This window comes from Bombus affinis, chromosome 8 (assembly GCF_024516045.1).
Source record: "Bombus affinis isolate iyBomAffi1 chromosome 8, iyBomAffi1.2, whole genome shotgun sequence".
NCBI lineage: Eukaryota > Metazoa > Arthropoda > Insecta > Hymenoptera > Apidae > Bombus > Bombus affinis.
Window position 1 is genome coordinate 14,019,275 of NC_066351.1, and position 19,385 is coordinate 14,038,659.

General features: G+C 47.0%; 1 protein-coding gene across 5 annotated transcripts in view; it reads left to right on the forward strand.

Moving 5' to 3' along the window:
- LOC126919093 (latrophilin Cirl-like) overlaps positions 1 to 19,385 on the forward strand; it is a 364,340-nt gene that overhangs the window by 115,128 nt on the left and 229,827 nt on the right. For all 5 annotated transcript variants that reach the window (XM_050727769.1, XM_050727771.1, XM_050727768.1 and 2 more), the window contains one exon: positions 17,723 to 17,845. In XM_050727769.1, coding sequence (XP_050583726.1) covers positions 17,749 to 17,845 — 97 coding nt within the window. In that variant the 5' untranslated portion in view covers positions 17,723 to 17,748. The remainder of the gene's footprint in view (positions 1 to 17,722; positions 17,846 to 19,385) is intronic.

Here is a 19,385-nt window from a genome sequence, read left to right on the forward strand (position 1 = left end):
ATTCTAGATAATACTGTCTTTCCTTAAGTGTTATGTCGTCGATATACGCGTGAAAGATGACATTGTTATAACGATAAAGGAACTCTTGAAGCGTCTTAGGTAGTCTTAGATAAAATTTAGTATTGACGGAGCAAGCGAAATTAAGGTACGTGTATCCTTAGCCGCAGAAGCTGCTGTTTACTCATACTACACGTTCTGTTTCTCGAACGTTCATCGAGTTCGAAACAGGCTGTTCAAACAGCCATCTTCGCCGGAGCTGACGGAATCCAAGGCAGCCACGTTCCGCTTGTTCAACCTGCGATCTACAAACGCTTCACAGTGTCATCAATTTCGCCTCTCACATCGTTATTTCTCTCTGCGAATCATATAGTTGGCAAAATTCTCGATCCTCCTAAATTTGATACACGGTCGACGTCTAAAGGGTAGATCTTGGAATATTCGAAGATGGTCGAAAACGCGAGTCTGAGGTGCGATCGAAAGCGTAGTGAAGAGGAACGAAGTGGAGCGGCAGCCTCGACGAAAGAACGAGAAGAGGAGGAGTAGCAGACCAACCTCTAACCATAATCTAGCATTATGTCGAGTGGTGTGTAGGGTCGGAAGAAGCGGTTGGAAACGAGTTTGTTCGTTTCGGCGGATTATCCTGCCTCCGCGTCTCGGCCTGTGTACTTACAAAGAGCGCGGGCATATTTTCACGGTTGAAATTCACGTTCGAATCCACGAACGACGTTACGCCGGCTTACCGACGTGTATTCGTTTAATCTATTCAACGAGCGAGACCGTGAACGTGCACGATGCAGAGCCAGTAGGGCAGGGAGAAAGCGTCGGTGAGAACGATATACATAAAGACACGGTGAACAAGAAGAACAGAAAAGGGAATGGAGGAAGCAGAAAATCGACGAGTCGGATACAATGATCAAAGACGGTTATCCTTCTACCTTCTTTTCGCTTCTTTTTCTTTTTTCGTTGGTCAAGCATTTTTGTATGTTAATGAATTTCCAAATGGATATTGGTTCGTAATGTTTGCTTCGGGAAAACGGGCGTATCGAAAATTATAGGACGTGAATAACTGCACTCGGTGCGGCTTCAACGAACGCGCGTACGGTTCGTCACAATCGCTTAGGCAACGTTTCACGAATATCGAATTCCTTCGGGTAATTTTTGGACGATACTTGATAGCGGAGAATTCGTACTAGTGCACACAAGGCAATACAGAGTGTACTCGTTCGGCCTTCCTGTTCTTCTCTGTCTGCCTGTACACGTTGCCTCCTCGCGCCGAATAGTTGATCGTTTCCATGGAATATTACGCACCCGTGCGCGTAATAAACGATCCGACGAAGATGCTAAAAAATGTGATAGAGTTTCATGTATAGCTGACATCGGAGCTTGAGTTACGTGGGCCGATCTCGTTCCTTCTGCCGCCTGCTATTGCTTAGTTTTCCCGATACGTTTGGAATATAGGCGAGCCACCGGGATACGATGTTCGTGTACGCGCGCGCTTTTATTCGTTCCACTCTCGGCGATCGATCGCAGCCCGCCCCGGTGAACCATGAAAAACGCGGCGCCGGCTGAACCAACGATTGTAAATGTGAATTGTTCGGAATACGTCGTTTTCTTCACTTCTACGTCTGAGAAATACGAGAAAAGCTGGACGACCGAAAGTATAAAAGTCGCATAAGTTTCAAAAACTTTCAGCGTTATCTTCGTTCGAGTTATTTTCGGTTTATCTCCGAGTTAACCAGTTCCAGATACCCGAACCATCGGTGGAGAAAAATTCCAGAAAACCGACCGTCTATTGTACCGAAATTCTCCAGACTGAATGGGTCACGTGTCCCTATTAGTCGGGGTAATGGAGAGTCTAACCGTACATTCATTTGGCTCGGACTCTTTTAACCGGACTGTTTAACGCACTCCTAAAAGCGCGCCCTAAAGAAAGAGAAGTGCCCTTAAGGGTACGTGTCTCGCTCGAAAATAGCCGATTCGTCATGCCGTCTATCGTAAACATGTGCACCGGATAAAGCTGTCTTCGAAGATGCACTTCTGACGATTTTTACCACCCACGAGACCACTATTCGGGACCCCTTTCAAACTCTCTTAAGCATTTCAAACATCGTGGATATTCGGCGCCGATTAAAAGAGGAGCGTCACGTTTCTCTATCGAAGTAATCCAATCCGTTTTTTCTCCCCTTTCCTTTCCCTTTTTTAAACGAATTGATATATTGCGCTACCATCGGTGGCGAAAAAAATGGCTAGCATCGCCCTCTCGGTTCGTCGCGATACGCGCACACGTAACACATTCGTAACACGTACGATCTATCTCGAAATCACAGCGAGAGAAAGGAAGACGCGACGATGAACGAGAATGAGAAAGAACGGGAGAGAAAGCGAAAGAGGAGCGGCACCGACCGAGTGGGTCCTCCACCCCCTTTTTTCGCACCTGAATTTTAAACTAAGGCCGAGCGCGTAAACGCGGAAGCCGCCTTTGAGCGAGGATGGCGGCGAGCGTTTTTCGCCGAGAAAAACGAGCGCGGAAAACATTTCCCTGGCGAGATCCGTGTCCGGTCGTGCAACCGTTGCATAAATATGAGGGAACCGCGCGCAAGCAACGGTGCACGCGGCGACATGAAAATGCGATGAAGGCTTCGCCGATGACAGTGGAAGCGCCGCCAGGAGGTGGAGGAGGTTTCTCTGGTGAGAAAAAGAGGGCGCAGGAACGTGAGCTCGAATTTCTCATCCCTTTCGTGACGGGTTACGACTTCGCGAATTTTCAACGGTCCTGGAAATTTCGACCGCCTCCTGAAAAATTAAATACCATCCATCCATCCATCTTTCTTCCCTTCGGTCGCCACTTGCGACTTCTGGAAATTCCTCCCTTTAATAGCAAAAGCAACGTGGGCAAATTGAATCTTTGGAACGGTTCTCCCCTTGGAAAAATAGAAGGAGACGTTTGCTTGTTTTCTTTGGCTCGAGTCGAACAGTGAATCATCGACTCGTTGTTCCCGTGATCCCGAACAATTACGCTGTATAAAATCTAGGATTGTGGTTCAACAACGGGGCTCGTTGCATAAATATGAGGGTGACGCGCGAGAAATGGAACACCCGAAGACATGAAAATGCAATGAAGACTGTGTGGAATCGGAGGAGAAACGGGTAAGGATGAACGGAGGGGGAAGGATGGAGAAATCGAGCGAGCCGAGAGAACCTCGATCTCGAATTCGTTGTTCGTAGGCAGAGGAAAATATAGAGGACATTTTTATCGAGGTGAATCTTTGAGCGGCAGTTGGATTTGGACACGAGGGCGAGGCGTGATTAACAAAGATAGAACGTAAAACCGAAAGAATACAAGGGAATGAAAAGAACGAACAAAGGTGGCGACTCTGAAGAACGTCTCCGCGGTGAAATAATTGTAATTTTCTTGGCTGACCGTTGGCTATGTTCAATGACTATTTCTTAGCGAGCCATTCTTCTCGTAATTACGGTTTTAATCTAGCCAGCAGAGCGGGAAACGCGGTTTCCCCCTATCACCATGCGAGACGCTCTTTCCATTCGTGGCACCTTTCCTTTTTCCTAGAATTTTTCTTCGCGAAGGAACGTCACGAACTCTGGACGAACGTTTTTCGACCGTCCTTGTAATCGCCGATCATCCCCGGTCCAATAGGGAAATTGCTTCCGTCCCTGGAACCAATTACGAACGTTGTTACCAGCTCCTCGGTCTCGAAAGTGCTCCGAACCTCGAAATTTCTTTTCGTGTTCCCTTTCGACCGCCTCTCGCAAATTACCGAACCTATTCTCTCGGCGACTTTTACAGTGGCAGGAAGCGAGAAAAAGAATCGTAGGTGGATCGCGAGTCCCTTCGTCCGTATCTCTTTACACAACGAAGGGAACGAGCAGCGTGAAAGGGATCGTGAAAAGGGGAAGAGAATTTTTGATGGAGTCGAATCTCGAGTAAAGGAAAGAATGCTTGCGCTAAAATTCCTATGTTCCCATCCTCGGGAATCGTCGTCCCGGGCCACACGAATTGCCAAATGGGGAAATATCATTTTACCGCTCAAATATTTGGGCATCCCCGAACGAACGAGAATCCGTCCTTACGCTACACCGCGTTTCGACCTTCCCGCTTTTTTTCGGGGTGTGCGTACTACATCAACGAAAAGTCGCATGGATGAGAGAGAAGAGGCAGAGATTCGCGATAGAAGGTGGACGAGAAGAGACGCATCGCAAAGGTAGAAAGTGAAAAAGAGAAGTGGAAAGAGAGAGAAAGAGAGAGAGAGAGAGAAAGGGAGTGTGGGCCTGCACTTTAGCCCGATTAAATACTACGGTCCTGGTCGGGTAGCTGGTAATTACGCAAAGTGGTCGGTGGTCCCTGGTTACTTCGCGTTTACCGGCCTCTGCTTTCCCAGCCTCCACCCTGGCGCTCCAACTCTCTTCTGATACCCACTTTTGCTTCTTCACCCCCGTGATTTCTCCACGAGAGAAATTTTGAAAGATTTATCGTCTTCCAATAGTTAATCTTGTCCTGTATCGTTTTTATATAACTAGCAGATACTGATGGAATTTTTGAACGAAAGTATTAAACAGGATTACCGTGTAATAAAAATCTAAACAACGCGCGTGTAATCGTAAGAGAATCTATTCTCGCCTACCTTTCCTTTCCGAGATGAGTTTATGTCTCTCTAGGTGGCATAAATTTCCACGTTTTACGATTTTCGAGTATATCACCGGTTTACTTAATTATGACTGGCCTATCGTCGTATCAATGATTATTTATACCATGTACGAAGGACGTTTATTGCTTGGTCTGTAACTAGGAAGCAACGTTGGTTGGTTGGCCTAGGGGCGAAGAGACTTAATGGTGTCCCATGGTGGGAAGTATAAAAAGATATTTTATGATTTACATGTCAATCACGACACCATTACCGAACAAGAAGCCGAAGAATAATCTAGTCGAGTCCACTGAATATTTATCACCTCACGAAACTTGTTCTCCTCGATAGCAGTTTATGAAAAATACCCTTCTCACGCTGTGATCATTTCTCGTCTTCGTAGCATCACGAAGGACAAGGAAAGACGACGTCGAGCGACCATGTTGTAATAGACACTTTGGATCGTGTAATTGCAAGAAGCGAAAGCATATTTTTCTTTGTACGTTCGGCCTCGATAGCAGCAGTCCCTGTCTTGTTACGGTGTTAATAAAATTTCGAAATGTCGTATATAACACATGCGATATAAATATAAAAGTTTTCCATAATGTTTAGATACATATCTTCGTGAGTCAACGTATAAATTCGTTTTTTTCCATTCCAACGTCTTATTTTTAGTCAAAGAGAAGCGGCAGTGTAAAAAATAAAACAGTAGAAGGGCATCGATCGATTCGAGGCTACAAAAAGAGGCCGTGTAGCACACGGGGCGCGAAATTGATTTGATTACACGGCTTCCTGTTTCTTCTAGACGATTCGCGGGGACAGGATGCAACGCGAGTCGATTCTCGACGCCGTGGAACAGAAGGATCATCGCGTTTCCCCGATGCTCGTCTCGATTACGGGCTGAGACGCCGTCGAAGATGCGTGATTCCATTTACCGGTTGCAAATCAAAACCGCAACCCGTCCGTGGACCGCAGAAATGGGCATGAATTACTATCGACGATCGAATCGCTGGAATACGAATCGCATCTGCTGTGCCGCCGCGTTATAATCGCATCGATAGGTTCTCGATCGCCAACGTCGGATTTCTTTCAGCGATCTGGCTCCTAGCAGTCGGTGAAATCAGAACGCATAACGAGGCACCCAGAGTACCTCGAAATAGAAACGAAATCGGAATCTCGCGCCTGATACACTGTAATCTCGCGAGATTACACAGATAAACGCATTTTTTCGATCGAATATTGATACCAATTTTCTTCTTCGACAATAACCGTACGAGTCTATTGATCGTTCAGAGAGATATTAGATGTCGGATTAGGTATATAATTAAGTTTATGAAATTTTGTCCACGTTCATGAGAGTTAATCTACGCGGTACTGGTGCGCTTTAGTTTCTTTCTTTTCCACTCACGAGCTTGTAATCGGCTCGAGCAGAAACCCATTACGCCAGATGGCTTTGTTACGCCACTGCCACCGTCCCAAAATTAATAACCCTACTACGTTCCCGACGTGTACCATACTCACTCTACTCTTCCACGTCGTCTCTTCTCGTTTTCTCCCTTTGACCTTCGCTCGTTCACCCTCCTTCGTTCCGACTCGCGTTCTCTTTGTAGTTGACCGAAGCAACTTTGCCGAATTATTTGTTCGACACGATTCGATACGCGCGTTTCTGTCGTATCTTATCTCCGATCTAACGTCGCTCCCTCCGACGAGGAACGAGGGTGTACGGAACCTCAGGGACGAATATATACGACGAGGGATAAGATCGTTTCATTAAAGGCAGCCGAGATGCTGCACTTTGCGCGCCGCTGCATCTAGATGAAAATTCTTCTTTCTATATCTTCCTTGCCCTACGTTCTTTCGCGTCGTATACGAGTCTCTGATGTTTTTGCTTTTAATTACGTGCCATGGTTAGGAGAATGGTACGATTTCATCTAATCTACCCCTGTGGCCAAATACGAGCGTTGGAAGCGATTCGTGGAATCCCTTCTACCATGGGGTTAATTGAAATCTGATACGATCTTGAAGAATCTTAAACAACCTCGGTGATCAAGCTCGATTGATCGAAACGAAGGAGGAAACAAGTAAAAGTACGAACTATCGGTCGCGACTAATAACAAATTCTCGCCGAGCAAGAGGATATCGAGAAGAAAAAAGACGCGAAGGGAAAGCCATCGGCGATGAGCCAGTCGGCGGAATAATTAGTCGATTTATCGACGCGAAACGAGACAGTCGAAACGGATTAGCGGATCGCGGTCGAAAGAAACACTGTACAAGATCGGTCGGTGTGTGTTTGCGCTCGCGCTTGAACGTGCAAGCGGAGTTAATGCATCTGCGCTGACACCGCCCGCCGTTGCAGGCCCGTAATGCAGTTCTGCTTTTCGGAGCTTTCATACGCCCCCGCAGCTCTGTGTGTTCACGGAACCGTGCCGTGTACACATTACTGGTTTTCCCCGGTTACCGTGTATCGAGTGTATCGCGCTCTCTTGCACGTAACCGCAATACTGCGGATCATTGTTTTCGGAAATACGGGCCAGGTTAGGTTCTCCGTGCATCTGAGAGATCCGCCAGGAATTCGATCCGAGATATTCAGACATCGCGGTGTTGTCTGGTATTTACAAGATCTCTGAAGAACGTTCCAATTTCCTGTGTCGCAAAAATATCGTTATACCAATGGTAGCGTGAAAAGCCGAGGAATGTGAAGCGCGGCAGAAAATTAAAAATAACGATTCGTCTTTACAGTGTCCGGAATATTCGCTAAAATTTAATTATTCCTTGACGGAAGAAACAAGAATATCTTATATCGTACGGTGAACTAGTTCCATATCATAAGACTTTAAACGAAGAATTAGAAGTTGGTATTCACGTTGGATAATTTAATTTTAAAGACACTCGTTCGATGCTCGTTGAAGACGAGCCGAGAGCGAAACCCTTTGCGACATAATCCTCCGTTCTGAATCTTTCGCGCGCGAGCTAAGCGAATAGGAAATGTTCCGTGTCCAACCAGTCGAAAATCCGTCCTTAATAAAGAGAAAAAGCGGGAGAAAAATATTTGAGAGCAGTTCGTTTTGCGAGCTGAGATACAGGACCGCCCGCACGGTTTCGAGGAGGCGGAGCCTATAATAAATTCCCTGTTCTCTGCGCCTGGGATTAATCGTATCGAAGAGTCGGCAAGGTGGATTAAAAGCTCCTCGTATTCCCGGCAATACCTACCGGCCCCTTTCTTCCACTCCGCGAAGAACGGGAACCGTTTCGTTCTGCCGAATTTAAGCCTCTCGACGACCGATCCGGCGCCAATGCACATTTAAATTGATGGCTTCACGGTCCCTTGCATTTCGCGCTGCGTGTACTCGATATCTCGCCCTATCGTCTCCCCGTGGCTGCGAGACCTCCGACGTCCTCTTCCCCTCGGCTCGCTTCCTCGGCCAGGTTCCCTTCTCGGGCCCACGACTCTCGAGAGCTTTATCCTATTAATCAATGCGCATAAATTGTTTTAAGGGAATCGTTACTGCCATTCAGACACGCCATATAATGTCGACGGGGTTAATGTCGCGCGCGGAACAAGAGGGAGCCAGCGAACCGGAATCATTAGATGTAACGCGGAATAGACGTTGCTCCGGAGGATTTATCGCGCGGAAGCCCGGAATTCGCAGAGGCCCGTTTCGACGTCGTTCCTATTCATACGGGCCAACCCACGAATAGCTTAGCGGCAGAACGCTATCGAGAATGCTGGCAATTGGAAATAGACCCCCTAAATAGGGTTCGTGTCACCCTCTTTCCATTTAGAAGAGATTTGTGGTAATCTATCGTGGATCTAATCGAGATTACCGTTCGGTATGTCATCGGTGTCTCTTAAGATCGAAGAGTTTGTTGTTACTTTGGAAATGGTAAAATCCAGCAAAAGGGATAAACAAGAGGAAAAGCGTATAAAGCGAAGTATAGAGCGCGGAACAGGCGGCTGAACGCGGTAGATAGTGGAAGCGAGTACATTTTTCAAAGGGCCTGAGACGTGGCGGATCGACGAGAGTCGGGGGTTGGACGACGAGAAATAGGAGGTCGAAGGTGGCTTAACGCGCGTTATTCTCGTCGCCGCCGGAGCAAACCCGCGGCAAAGTCACTGAAGTCGCTTCTTTTCTTTCTCAGAAGTACTTCGAGCTTCTTCCTCCGCGTCTAACTCCGCGTAGGCCTCCGTGCTCTTCCGCTGGCTGCTGTCCTGACGGAAATCTTATAGCCGGGGGTGAACTGGACCAGAGAAACGGCAGAAGACGAAGAACCCCTCCAGTCACGAGAACCACGAGAAAAGAGAGACAGAATGAGATTGTTGCTCTCGTACGCTCGTATATCCAGCCAGACTTTATCTGGCTGGTCTCTCCGGTTTGTTCTCTGAGATTTATCGGCGATACCGTTTTGCCCTGCTCGCATCACGCACGCGGTAATAACGAATAATGCCATGCAGTTAGAGAGAGAGAGAGAAAGAGAGAGGAAGAGAAAGAGAAGGGAAGAAAGGGGAGGCCAACCCTTGGCGTTCTTAAGTGAAAAGTGAGCCCTCGTTCCATAAAGGTAGAGCTCAAAGCCGGGATCGCGTACTCGGAACACGAAGATCGGGCAGAATTTTCTAAAAGGGGCCGAATAATACAATCGTTACCCCCACCCTTTTTCGTCCCATTTCTCTGCCTCTCCGGTAATATTTTCCGTAATACCGAGGCCATATAGCGATTCATCCTCGTCGTTTGTGTCAATTCGAAAGCGTTTTCCCTCGGCGCTGAACATTCTCGAGCGGTCCTTATACCGTGCAATTTTTATTAATAATTTTATCACTTTATTTCTTTCTCTTATCGGCCATACTTCTACAGCGGCACAGAGAGAAAAGACGTCGTGTTTAATGAGCCAAAAAAGAGTGTGCCGCGGGACGACAGACTCGTCAGCGGTGGCAGTGAATTTAATTATTTTGTCTCGCAAGTTAGAAACGCCCCCGTGTGTTCTTTTAATTGTTTCTTTGTTCCGTTCTCTTTCCGCGCGGACTACTCGATTCTATTTATTTTTCTCGACGATGCGCCACGCTCGACCACTCTGGAACTTCAGGCATTCCGCCATTGACAGTGAGAACGGTCTTTCGCTACGTTGCACGTCCTCCTCGTCTTTTCCCCTTTTCCGTCTTCCCCGTTCTTTTTACCCTTTTCACTCGCTCGTTTCTTCTGTGCCGTTGGTCCTCTTTGAAATTATCAGCGTTTCACGGTATTCGCTGGTAAGTATTTTACAGCCGTCCTCTCGCGACCCTCTCGGCCGCCTATTTGCGCCGCATGACGCGGATTGCGAAACAAATCGACGCTTTCTCTCGGTTTTTTAGCGAGCTTCCGCCTCGTCTGCTCGCATTTTCGGTGCACCGTGTTGAAACGCTCGTCTCTCGAAACGTAGCCACGAGCACCATGAAAAGGATATTCTCCTGAAGGTTCTCGTGGAAAAATTCCGCAAGATTTGCCGAAACTACCTCGAACTCGAGTTCGTTCGTTTCGCGGGAAAAATGTCGCGCCGATTTGTGAAATCGAACAGTTCCATGTAATAGTACAAGTTTGGCATTGTACTATGGTAGCAAAGTAATAAAAAAAAAAGGTCACGTTCTGTCCAAGCCAGAAGCACACCGCTTCGATAATCGAGTGCAGCACTTCGCAGTTTTCATCTCTGCTACCTGCAGTAACATCCGATTTCTGATACGTACGGGTCGGAAGATGTTTGGAACGAGAACCGGTCGCTAGTTTGTCGACCACTAAATTTTTTCCTTTCTCTTGGATCCTGGCGATCGTATTTTCAGACTGTCGATTTCCTCTCCGGACTTCCCGATGAAAGGATCGCGCGCTCCAACGGAGCCAAGTAATCGGGTAAAAGGGAACAGAGCAGCATGGAAGGGTGGATCGACCCGCGTGCTCGAAAAGAATCGGCTCATATGAAAAATATTCGCCGATTCTACTATTCGCGTATTCTAAAATTTGTTATCTTGTTTGCTATCCTAATCCAGTACATTCCCACACACACGATACACCATATCTATCGACAGCTAATTTTTCCAATATTCTCGGTGTCTGTTAGTATCTGCGCCGATAAATTCCAGGGTGTTTCGATCGTTTCGCAAGGAACGATCGACTAGAAGGAAGGCAGGCATTGTCGACGCCTCCACGGGTGAAAATAGAAAGCTGCAACGAAGGTGCAGATACTGGGAGGGATAGCAAGGGGTTGGTGTGCCGCGGAGGAACGGGTATATAGCGATGCACGTGAAAATGTCAAGCGCAATTTCTGAAATTCCATCGTGTCGCTTCCCCGTGCCACTCAAATGCCGCGCTACGCCCTCTACCCTGCTCGTTTTCCGTCCCTTGTCCGCCAATCTGTAAGAGAATTTCTCTTTCCCTCTGCCTCTTACTTCGTTCTACTCTCTCTCTCTCCCTCTCTCTCTTTCTCTTTCTCTTTCTCTCTCTTCGTCTCTGGCTGCTCTGATCTTCGTGACGGCACACCGGAAATAGACGTTGATCAAAATTTCACGAACTCAATCCAGAAACGCGTTATCCTCGCGAGGATCGGTCTACGAACGATTACCATGATTCTATCGAAAGAAATGGACAAGATCGATCGTACCGTCGTTGCCTGGAACGGTAAACGTTCGTTCTTCCCGCAGCCAGATACAGTAGCAGCGATCTCGGCAGGTTTTCTATGCGAAAATAAAATTTAACCGCAACACATCCCGTCGGGGAACTCCTTTTTATTCCGCTCCATCTTGTCCTCTGACGTGACCCCGTTTCCAATTGTCCTCTCGCGGCTTTCCGCCGCGGTGCACGTGCGCGGCTGGCAGCTCGCGTTCCGTGACGTGCATGCATGCCATGATGCAGCAAAAGGAAGACGTTACGCCGAGCACGGCAACGGGGAACGTCGGCGTCGTCGACGGAAAGACACGCGTTCCATTTACGCGATAGAAAACCCTTCTTCTGGTTGTACCGCGATTTACGCTGCCGCAAAGCTGACGATGTGTCGCGAATGTAGTGAAAGGCTGGTGTTTTGCCAGTTGATTCGAAATCAGATTCTTTTTGTAAGCGACGGTTAATACGATTCTCGCTTTTACTTCATGTAAATTATTTATGCAGCGCACCTCCAACCTCTGCAAGACTAGACCACTGGTCGAATAAATGAATAGTCGGTTAATCTGAAAGTATAAATCAATTATCATTCGTTGGTTGTTGCATCATACGAGCCGCTCAAAAACCATACTGATCAACTTGATAAATTACAAAGTACAAACACTGAAGGCATTATGAATATTATTTTTTAAATTTCTCATCGAAATTTATGATTATTTATACAGCCGTCTTTCCATAAATAAATTAATGGAAGTGGACCGTACATTTTCTTAGAAAACGAACAGTAATTACATCTCTCGACAGTGAACCCGAAGAATTTGCAAAAGTGAAGTTAATCAGATTGGTCCTCGAACTTTCATGATCGGATAAAACGGAACCGGTGATCTACCGTAATTGATTTTACGTAAATCACAATCTAGTATCGTTGGAGGTAAATTACGAATCGGAGAACTGCTCTCGCTCCGTTTTCATTAGTATAGTATAAACGCTGTAGCTGGTAGCGCATTGTATACGAAACACGTGTATTGGTTAATGAATATGATTGTTCGTCGCGAGCATATGTTGATTTTTCTGTATTCGGCTGTCGTCGTGTAAAAGGGGACAAAGTCGCGCAAAGGTCTCGACAGCGTCTGTTTCAAAGTGGCAGAGTGGAAAATCGGGACGGCGAACAATCGGGACCAGCCGGGGAGGCGACTGATTCAAAGGAGTAATTGTTGTAATACGCGGAGTTGCATGCGGCGAACAAAGCTGCGCAGCTTTTGTGTCGGTGCACGCACCACGCATGCACGCGTACTGGTTTCTTTGCGGCTGTACGCCGGGAAAAAGAAAAAAAGGGATGGCGAGAACGATTCGTTTGCTACCCCGAGTCGAAACAAAATCAAGCAACGCGAACCGCGCAATTTTTACGTCTGCGGCGCATGCCATGATCCGTAATTCTTACGTTTGCGGGGACATTATGGCTTCCATGACCGCATGACCGTTCCGTTCGACGCGAATGAATAAACAAAAAGGTAAAGGGAAAAGAGAAACGAACGCTACGTTGACCACGGCGGTGATTCGTACGGTTTCTGCTTTTAAGCGATTGTCGTTAAACGCGGAACTGCCTGAAAATCCGTTTAATTCCCTCTATTGCGGCGTGGAAACACGAGGCGGTGTCCTTCGCTCGTTAGGCAAATATTTCGAACAACGTGGGTCGTTCGATCCAATAATGAACAGTATCCCGACGTAACAAGCAATACAGATCTCGTCGATTTATTATACGGCCTCTATTTAACAATACACTCAAAATCCATCAAACAATTTCAAGAGCACGCGCAGCCTGCAACAAACCGTCGATTATTTCGATCCTTTCAAGCTACGCACGAATCCCATAGGCAGGAAATAACTGGCTAATCAAGCTCACAGCGCATCGTCCATCGACGAAACAAAACTCATCAGGCAAGCGCGAGCCGGTGCCACGCTAACGCCTAGCCTGGAAGCAGAGCTGTGGTTCCGCGAGCCAGCGGCAATTCGCGTAGCACGCGAATACGCAATTATTTTTAATTGCACCGGGGAATGGCGATTGCGTTCGGGGTTTCCGCGGCCGCATTAAAATGCGTCTGGGTGTAAAATTGAAACCTGCAAATCCGACGGGTACGCGGACGACCGGAGGCCCCACGTGTTCATTGGATAATGTGATTTTCAACAAATAATTTCGCGTCGATCGCGTCCCCCCAGTTGCAGCGGCGGTTTCGCGTCTGGAACACGCAGCTTCTGTACGCCTGATTCGTCTCGCGGAGGGTCCGGCCGACGATTAACACGTTTCGTGCTCGAAAACGTCGCGAAATCGCGCCGGAACGACCGACAGGGGACAAACCGGCCTAGTTATCGTGGTTCGTCCGCCATTCACCCCTTGGGGCAAACCGGCCTCGAAACGATTTTAAGTGGCCTCCCGAATTATCCCGAATCGCGCCCGATCAGCCGTGTTATCGCGATTGCCTCCCATCCTCCCGCGTTTTAGCGGTCCGCCGACGAACTCGTTCCGATTTTCTACCTTCCACGATTTCGCGAAATAATCGTCAGTTTTGTCGTAGACCAGTGGCTCGTTTTACTCGATCATCTGTTTATTGTTTTATATTTTTCCTCCGAATATTTTGTTCCTTTGATCTGATAGTATAATAATGATAATTATACAACTCGCACAGTGATTAGGTTTGATTTATTCCTTATGAAGGGGGATGGATGCCTGTCTAATCATAGCAAAATTGCTAGTGGTTAATTAGCAGTGGATAACGAAGGGTTAGAGATATGTACATTGTATGACTCACGGTTTCACGGGTTAGGGTTGCACGGCCGCCTAATAAATATTTTTACTCGGCTCTTCTACCTTCTTAAGTGGTCTTAAGTAATCTTAATTCGCTATTTCATTACTGTTCTTGCGTCATCGAGGAAACGAGGTTCTAAAAATAAGCTTCCTCACTAGTTTCTTTCGCGGAGATCGAGCCGAGAATCGAAGCGGAGCGAACCGATTCGACGATCCGATAAGCGCCGGCGGATTCTTAGAATTTCTGCGCGCTGTAAGCCGCGGGAATGCGTTCCGCGAGCGAGGCCGGACTACGGAGGACTCGATTACCGATCTTCAAAAATACAGAGAGCCAGCGACTGGTTCCGGCGGTGGTTTCCAAGGAATCGTATTCAGTCGAGGGAAAAATCGGCCGCCCCAGAGATTACGCCGAGCGCCCAGCAGCGCGTAGCCGCGTAGCCAATTGTACATATATCGGATAGGCCGGAGTACGCGCGCGCGGTGAACTTTCGAGAGATGGAAATCACGTTGTCATCGAGTTTATCGCAATTATCGTTACGCTCGTACAAATACACGCGTCCGTGGGAATGTAATTAGCTCGGGACCGCCTGAACAAACAATAACGTTTCGCGGAGTAAAGCGTGAATGCTCGCGAATTCGGAATTTTTCTGCTTCGAGTCAATAACCAGCCGCTCTAAACGCGCGTTCCCTACGTTTTACTACGCGAGCGTAAGGGTTTCACGGTAACTCTCCTCTTGTGAATTATCGCCGGTGGATGTGGGAAACGTTTTATTGTATTTTGCGGCCTGCTTATTAAGAGCGGCCTTAAAATTACAAACTATCTGGTTTAATCTTGCATTTACCCGGCTGTACCTCTGATCTTTCAACGATACCGTTCATTAGCAAAGAAAAAACCTAGGCAGAATTATTACCAACTACTCTATGAATAATCTATACCAGAGTTATTATTCCAAATTCTACATCCCATATTCATACGGGCTGAAACGACACGCTCTTGACACGACTAATCAACGCGAATCGAGATACGGTTCGTGTTTCGCGTTTCGCGGCGAACCAGCGAGGAAACCTGGATTCGTTGGTGCATAAACAGACAGGGAACGAAGACGGGAAAGAATACGAGGATCGATGACGCGGTGTGGAGAGCGCGCGTGCGGTGGGGCAACCTCGTATACCGGCGATGAAAGGAGAATCGCGCGCGGTCGGTTCTATTCACGCGGCGAACGCGAACGCACGCGGATACCCAGGTTAGAAGAGATAAGCATCGTTGGATTAATTATGCGTAATGCGTCGGACATGTGCATCGCGTGCGTGCGCACGCTTAGACGCGTAACCCGAAGACCGCCACTCTCTTCTACTTATCATTGTTACTCCGGCAGTTTACAGACGTTTCCGCGATAATTACGGTGCTCCGCGATTGCACGTTTATCCTGCCAACTCGTATTAACCGCCATTGAATAGCAACGGTAACGGGAAAGAGACAGAGAGGAGGGAGACCGTGGTGCACGTTGTCCAGCGAGCCGGTGCGCAGACACGGCAAAGTTCGAAAGGAAAACAAAAGGGTGGCAAGGGTACTGCGAGACTGCCACGCGACTTAATTAGGCTCGTTGGAAAAATTCACGCGGTCCTGGTTGCGCTCGTAGCTGCAGCGTGTTACTCCACTGCTGGCACTGCTCCAGGTATCCCGGTCGTTAGTACCTTTGAACACTTCCACGGGATCGTGCTCCGCTTGCGAACTGCATCGTAACGCGGTCTCATGTAAATCAAGGTAATACTGTACGGTGGGTGTCCAGTGACGGATGTGGGAACGATGATTGGCTCGAAGATCGAGTTAGAGGCGTTTGGGAATGTTGTTAGCTTAACAGTAGAGCCACCGGGCTTTGATTGTACCTAAATGTTTCGTACGTAGTTAACGAAAATTAGAGCGAGTGGGCATAGTAGAACTTCGTTTATTTGATTGAAATTTTAGTCGGTGATTAAATGAACTTTCGCTAATTGAATTCGCATAGCTGGAGATAGACTTCTATTACGTTGACGAAAAATCATGGGTAGTGGGGGAAATTCTATTATACAAACTATCTGTCCACGACATATTCATACAAACGCACTTCTATTATACATATAATTATATTTCCGTTTCGATGAACGTAAACGTTAATGTCACCAAAAGTATTTGCATCGATATAACTGGTCGCTTCAACTGATTTGACAGTTCGTTAAACGTGGCTAAAAAATTAATCGAATGAATAAATAATCCGTAGAATATAAATTATCAACGATTGACAAAAGTACATGAAGAAGGTAATCGTCACGTGGTCGGATTTCCCGCGGTCAGAAAAAACGAGAACGAAAACATAAGCGGCGCGACGTCGAACGGAAATAAATAGTTCGGGAGTTTCTGCTAGGATTCCGGTTGTGCAGTCTGTGAAAACGTGCGGGGAGGGAAACACGGTATTGGCGTTGCCGCGTTCTATTTCCGTCCCTCTGTTTTTCGGAGCCCTTTTTCTCTTTGACCGCTGCTCCGTTTCGTTTCGTTTTCTATATTCTTTCTCTTCGTTTCTCTCGCCGTTGGCCTCGAATGTTTTCATCCGCCGACGTCCCATTGTGCGGTGCCTGCTAAATGCCGAAACGCTGATGCGAAAATTGTTTTCCTTTTTTGCCTTCGTTAACCCATATTCACAACGTTCAGCAACGTTCGGCTCGAGGTTCACGCGCTTAACGCGCGAGAGTAGTTGGTCCCGTGAACAGGAGCAAGCACGCAACCCTTTCCTCTTCGACCGCATTTATTCCGTTCGTTCTCTCTGAATTAAGCTGATCTATGCCGTTTCACCGACAACAGCGTTGCAACTTTCTTTCCATCGTATATAGGCTACGGTCCGCAGCAGTTGTTGTCTATTTTGGAAAATGGAGTCGATAATAGGAGAACGAGAGAGGACGTTGTACGTCCGTGAAATTTGTCGCTCGAACGGTTCAGCCAAAGTTCCGTGTAAGCGTAGTAGTGGCAAACCCATTTTCACGTAAAAAAATCCACGCGACGAGACGCCGTCATCGTTACGAATTTCAGTAGCGATAGGAGAGCAGGTGCGTTAGCTGGATTAGGCGCGAAATCGCACGGATAACATGTTTTCCTTCGGTAATGCCGCGCGACAAAGGGATTTCGCGAGAATGCGACTGACATCGAGCTTAAAGCTCGGCGGAAAAAAAAGCGGGCGCGATGTGTGTGGTACGCGCGTAAACACGCAGCGCGTTATCCGAGCAGATGGGCGCGATCATCCTCGATGGATCGAGGGAATTTAGGGAAGCTTCCGCGCGTTTATCCAGCTTATCAATTCTAATCTCACGTATGAAATACTAAATGAAAATTTCAGGAAATACGAAATATAAAATTAAGAAGATTATAATTTCCAACTAAACGATTCGAAGCTTGAAACTTGAAATTCTAAGAGCTAAAACTTTGGAATTCGAACACGCCTTTGACACGCTCTTTATTCGTTAAACCTACAAGACACGAATTTAACCCCTGAATCGTACCACCGACCAGTCCAGATGTTTCTACGCGAAAAATGTTCGGGCGTAATGAAAAATCGCGTTGCCGTGCGGCCGGTGTAACGCTCGCGGTAGCAATTACTCTCACCCTCTAACGATGCCGGTTGTTTTGTTTGCAGGCGTAGTCGGAGCTCGGAACTTCACGATGGAGTGCCGCAAGGGTCGACGGAAAGGTCTACTCAGTGGCCTGGTGTTTGCGTGGCTCCTAACCAGCGGTTGTACCGTCGCGGCGCGAAATATAGGTGAGTGCCAAGGTATTTACGATTTCAGCGCGCGCCGATTCCAAACCGGCGACCTGTCCACAGGCTCTCGGTCTCTGTCCTTGTGCCAATTAAGGCTCCTCACGGAGGAACGCGCGCGAATATTTACGCGTTGCACGTGAGCGAGACCGTGTTCACCGACTCCCTGAAAAATTACAGCTTTCGAGTCGAACGTGAGTTTCGACTGGCTAACGATGAAAAACCTGTGGCCAGAGTCGAGGGAAAAGGCAATCGACGCTTTTGCTTTGTTGCGTACGGATAATTGGTAAGAAGAAAATACTTTCCGCTAATTCAGATACCATATCTGATTCGAAAAATCGTCGTTATTTTTGGTTTCTAAACATATTTACAAAGTTCGCAACTATTCTCGGATTAACTTTGCGTTTTATTAGTGCATATAAAGTATTTATTGTTTGCTAGAAACTATGTTTGAGTAACGAATTATTTTATTATTAACGTATTATTAACGAATTATTAACGTACTTTGGACATGCAGAAGAAAATTTCATTTAAATTCTAAGTGGAAAGAACAGATATAAAATATCAAAGGAAATATAGCGTAACTTCGCTACTCTTTAACTTGTCAAAAGATTAGTTTCTCCAATTCTTAGCAATTAGGTATCGTCACGTTTAAAAAATACTCCATCCGCAATCGCTTATTTAACTTTCAATAAAACGAGTTTCGAATCGTATCGAAATCAATCCGTCCGATTCTCGACGAGTGGATGCCACGCAAAAATAGTTATCGTCGAATGTGGATACACGAGTGGAAGGTCGCGCAACAACGCGGACGCGGGCGGGGGTGGGTTTTGAAGCGGTGGTTTTGCTGGTAGCAAAGGGGGGACGACGCAGATCGACGCACTGCATATCCGGTCGAGCGAAACCGCAGCACAGCGGCCGCGCTTACGGGTTGACCGTTGAAACATTTATCGGAAAGCAAACACGGTGTGTTTAATAACAAGGATGGAGGTAGTCGGTTGAGATGTGTACACTGGCCGGCCTGTTACATTTTACTATCGCCGGCGAGGATCGTCCCTTCAACCCCCTCGAAAGACCCTTAGGAAACGGACCAGTAGGTTGACATCGGTCGTAGCTACTTAGAAGACCAGTTCTGTGTACGAAACACGCCATGCCACATTCAGAATTAACTCGTCTGTTAATCGATTTAGGAGAAACCGCGTGTGAAGTGATATCGTTGCGGGAAGAATCGGCGAGGGTGTGTTTGTCGGAGCCATGGCGCAATTAGAGGACAAACACGCGTTACAGGGTTAACTGTGGTTAAATATTTGGAAGAATATCGCGACAGACGATTGGCTGGATAGTAGAGACAAACGGGAAGAATTGTAATCTCAATTGTAATTTGTGGGAAATATCGGGGTGCGTTTTATCGTTTTCTCGTTTATCCTAATATTGTTTTAATAGAGCAGATGTTTTCTGTTATCAAACCGATATAAAACGTTTTATATTCTTTCGTGAATTATTAGTTGCGACACGCAACGCACGCGGTTCGTATTCCATGCAC